Source organism: Hipposideros armiger, unplaced genomic scaffold (assembly GCF_001890085.2).
Source record: "Hipposideros armiger isolate ML-2016 unplaced genomic scaffold, ASM189008v1 scaffold_1236, whole genome shotgun sequence".
Taxonomy (NCBI): Eukaryota; Metazoa; Chordata; class Mammalia; order Chiroptera; family Hipposideridae; genus Hipposideros; species Hipposideros armiger.
In genome coordinates, this window is record NW_017732586.1 from 169,229 (window position 1) to 172,596 (window position 3,368).

The 3,368-nt window shown below is 49.7% G+C and overlaps 1 protein-coding gene and 1 pseudogene across 1 annotated transcript in view; both read right to left on the minus strand.

The window, feature by feature from the left end:
* GUSB (glucuronidase beta) overlaps positions 1–442 on the minus strand; it is a 24,893-nt gene extending 24,451 nt beyond the window's left edge. Inside the window, exon 1 of the mRNA XM_019633066.1 lies at positions 177–442. Coding sequence (XP_019488611.1) covers positions 177–386 — 210 coding nt within the window. The 5' untranslated portion in view covers positions 387–442. The remainder of the gene's footprint in view (positions 1–176) is intronic.
* Positions 443–1,644: 1,202 nt separating this feature from the next.
* Positions 1,645–2,161, minus strand: LOC109376911 (60S ribosomal protein L37 pseudogene; annotated as a pseudogene).
* Between the last annotated feature and the right edge of the window lie 1,207 nt (positions 2,162–3,368).

Here is a 3,368-nt window from a genome sequence, read left to right on the forward strand (position 1 = left end):
CAACCCCCACTCCCGCCTCCCCGCCCCGCGCCACACTCAGGCCTCCAAGCGCGTTCATCTTTCCCTCCTCCTAGCCCGCAGCTCCGCGGTCACAAGGGGAGAATCCCACGCCCCCCGCCTGGCTTCTAGGAGCTCCCCCGCCCAGGCCCGGTGCGCTGGGCCCCTGGAGCCCTCACCTCCCGCAGCGGCGTTCGGTACCACTGCTGCTCGAAGCCCTGGTTCCGGTTGTCGGAGAAGTCGGCGCGGAAGCTCCAGAGGCCGTCGAGCTCCTTGCGCTCCCGCGACGCGCTCTCCCGAGGGTACAGCATCCCTCCCTGCAGCGCCAGCCCGCAGCCCCAAAGAAGCGCGCCGAGTACGGCCCAGGCCCCGGCCGAGCCCCCGGCCATGGTTCCCGCCGGTCTGCAAGCTGTGGGTCGCCGGGCTGGAGTGTGGTGCAGGAGGCGGGCCTCGGGCGGTGCCCAGGGTCACGTGCCTCGCTTGAAGCGCCACCCCGCTTCAGTCACCTGCATCATTTTGGTTTAAGGCGGGTGCCAGGCCTGGAGGTGCCCGGAGAGGCTGGCCGAAGTGGAGGACGGCCATCGGGGACCCCGAGGCTAGGAATTTGAGGGCAAGGGACCCTAGAGCCTCCGGCTCCCAAGGGCGAAGGTCCCTGGTTCAGCGCCCGCCCTGCCTGCCGGCGGGGGTCACCACCTGCTCCCTGCCCCACCTTCCCGGAATGCTCCGGTCCTGGGCAGCAGGCCAGAGCTAGAGCCCGGGAAATGACTGGGTTCCCCACCACCCGCGGACCCCCGTTTCCTCAAGGAGGCCAGCCTGAGACATCTTCACTTGCTTATGCCTGCCGGACACCCAGTGAGCCCAGGCGAAGTCTTTATCATGGCCAGTGGCGTCCCTTCCGCAGGCCATAGCCTTAACCTTGGGCCTCCAGCTGTAGTCACCTGGGCCCCAAACCCCAGGGCTCCCTCTCGGCATTGTAGGCACATAAAGATGCAAAGAGAGGGAGCTTATGGCTGGATACAATTGTTCATACAATTGCCTGTTTTTAATTATTTTTCATTTTTTGCTCTGATTTCATGCTCACCTAAGCAAGTTTCTTGATACTGGAAATGGAGTCTCCAGGACAGAAAAAATAAAACATTCTAGGACCTGACAAGATCTAAAGGCTTTTCCCCAAGTGCTTATAATAATAAGAGAAAATAGGTTGCAAATGTATATACGATATGATCCCAATATTGTTAATATTACACCCAAGTAGAGATAGATGTGAAGTATTATTGGTGTTATTTCCATTTTGTTCTTCATACTTTTCTCATTTTAAAAAATCTTCTATGTGAACATGCATTAATATTTATAATCAGAATCAAACCATAAGTGGCTCTAGAAAACCACCTTTCAGGATGGGGTTCTGGAACTGGACAACTTGTCCAGTCACTCAGCAGCTAGGACCAGCTGTTGCTCTAGTAAGTAGAGGGTGATAACTCCTGGGGTGCTGTAGCACAATTACCTGTTGTGACTTGAGATAGGTACAGGCGCAAGGGGAAACATTAGATTATGCAGTATAACTTGCATGAAATGTGAGTAAAGGTAATTGCAAGAATTATGGAGTTAGCTACTTTTGCTAAGTGCCCAGAGAACCTTGAAGAAAAAGAATGACAGGCTCTGTTCAGCCAACTAACAATATAGGGCACGGCATGAAAGCAGAAGGCTTGGCACTGTTATTTTTTGTTTGTTTGTTTGTTTTTAAACCAGAACATTTATGTTGCAACTAATCGTTGAAGTCCTTAAAATGAACTGGATGCTATAATAGCTGCCCTCTCGGGTTTAAGTGTTCCTACACGGAATCCATGCCTGAATCTGTGGTACACAATTTTTAGGTGCCTCATTCAACCAGTCCTGGTGGTATTTCATCTTCATCTGGTATTTCATCTGGTATTTCACCAGATTCTTCCATTAGCCATGGCACTCCAGTTGTACTTTCTCCTCCACTTAGCAGGTCAGCCACATTTGTCACAGGTAGACTTCTGAAGGTGGTAGGCCTTAGAGCCACAGCAAAGGCATAACGAGTCGTCTTACACTTCCCGAATGATGAAGTTCCCTTCTTCATCTTGCTTCTGCGGTGGAGACCAAAGAGCTCCTTGGTTCTGTTTAAAGAGATCTTCATCTCCTGCAGCTGTAGGAGGAGTGTTGAAAAATTGGCCCAGTATTTTACCGTAAGTTCCAGAGATGCAAAAGTCAGAGAGCTGGGATCTAGGATGTGGAAATTTGGATGGCTCTCAGACAGCATAGGGACTTGGGCCTGGGCCAAAACCCTCTTCCCCAACTTGCTCCAGACTAATAGCTGGGGTCAGGTCTCAGTATGACATGACCAGGTGACTACAGGCCCCCTCTGAGGAAACAGCTTCCTCAGTGAAAGCATTGCAGGACCTGGCTAAAATGTACCAACAGGAAGGGAAAACATGTGAAGGAGTGGACTTGAGCGTGACAGACCAGGGTGTGAAACACAAAGCTGGACAGGAGGCTTTATTGATGTGGGGTGGGCTACTTTTCTGTGACTTGGGACTTAATGTCCTATGAAGGATATCTGAGATCAATCCTATCACATTCCTGTGAAGGGTCCTCAAATCTTGAACACAATGGTGGCTAACTGTAGATTAAGAGGGGATGTTGGAACTGCACAGATGGAGTGTTGAGGAAGGCCAAGAGGAGGCTCTGGCAACTCCCATCTCCCCATCCCACTTGTCAAGACAGCAAAACAAAGCAATACTTCACCCCAATGGAACTGCTCAGTGGAGCAGCCATCCAGGACGAACTGCTAGAGTGGTGGTCCCATTGCATCCTTATTCAGTTCACCCCTATGGCCCCTACAAACTCCAACTAGAATGGTAAATAAAGGTGTACTACGATAAACCTCACCAACTGTGAGCCAAAGCTCAGAAGCTGTATTTTTACTGGAATAGATCAACACAGCCTTTGGCACTTGATATGTGGCTACTAATGTGGCAAATGTGTTATTTTCAGTCCCCATTAACAAACAGGGTCAAAAGCAGGCTATAATCACATGAGAAAGACAGCTGTACACAGACTTTAAATGCAAGGAGCCAGGAGTTAATATGTATAAAATCCTTCCAATCATCAGATAAGTACAATTGTAAGCAGACAATTACATTCTTTTTTTATAAAAGATTTTTTATGGTGAAATAAACATTATTTTAAATTAGTTACAGCTGTACAACACAGTGCAATACTTATACTTCTTACCCCTCAAAGTGACAACACCCCTACCCCAATGTGCCGCCCCACTTCCCCCCAAATATGATATATATCTATTACAATTCCCTTGACTCTACTCACACACTATACTCCACATCCCA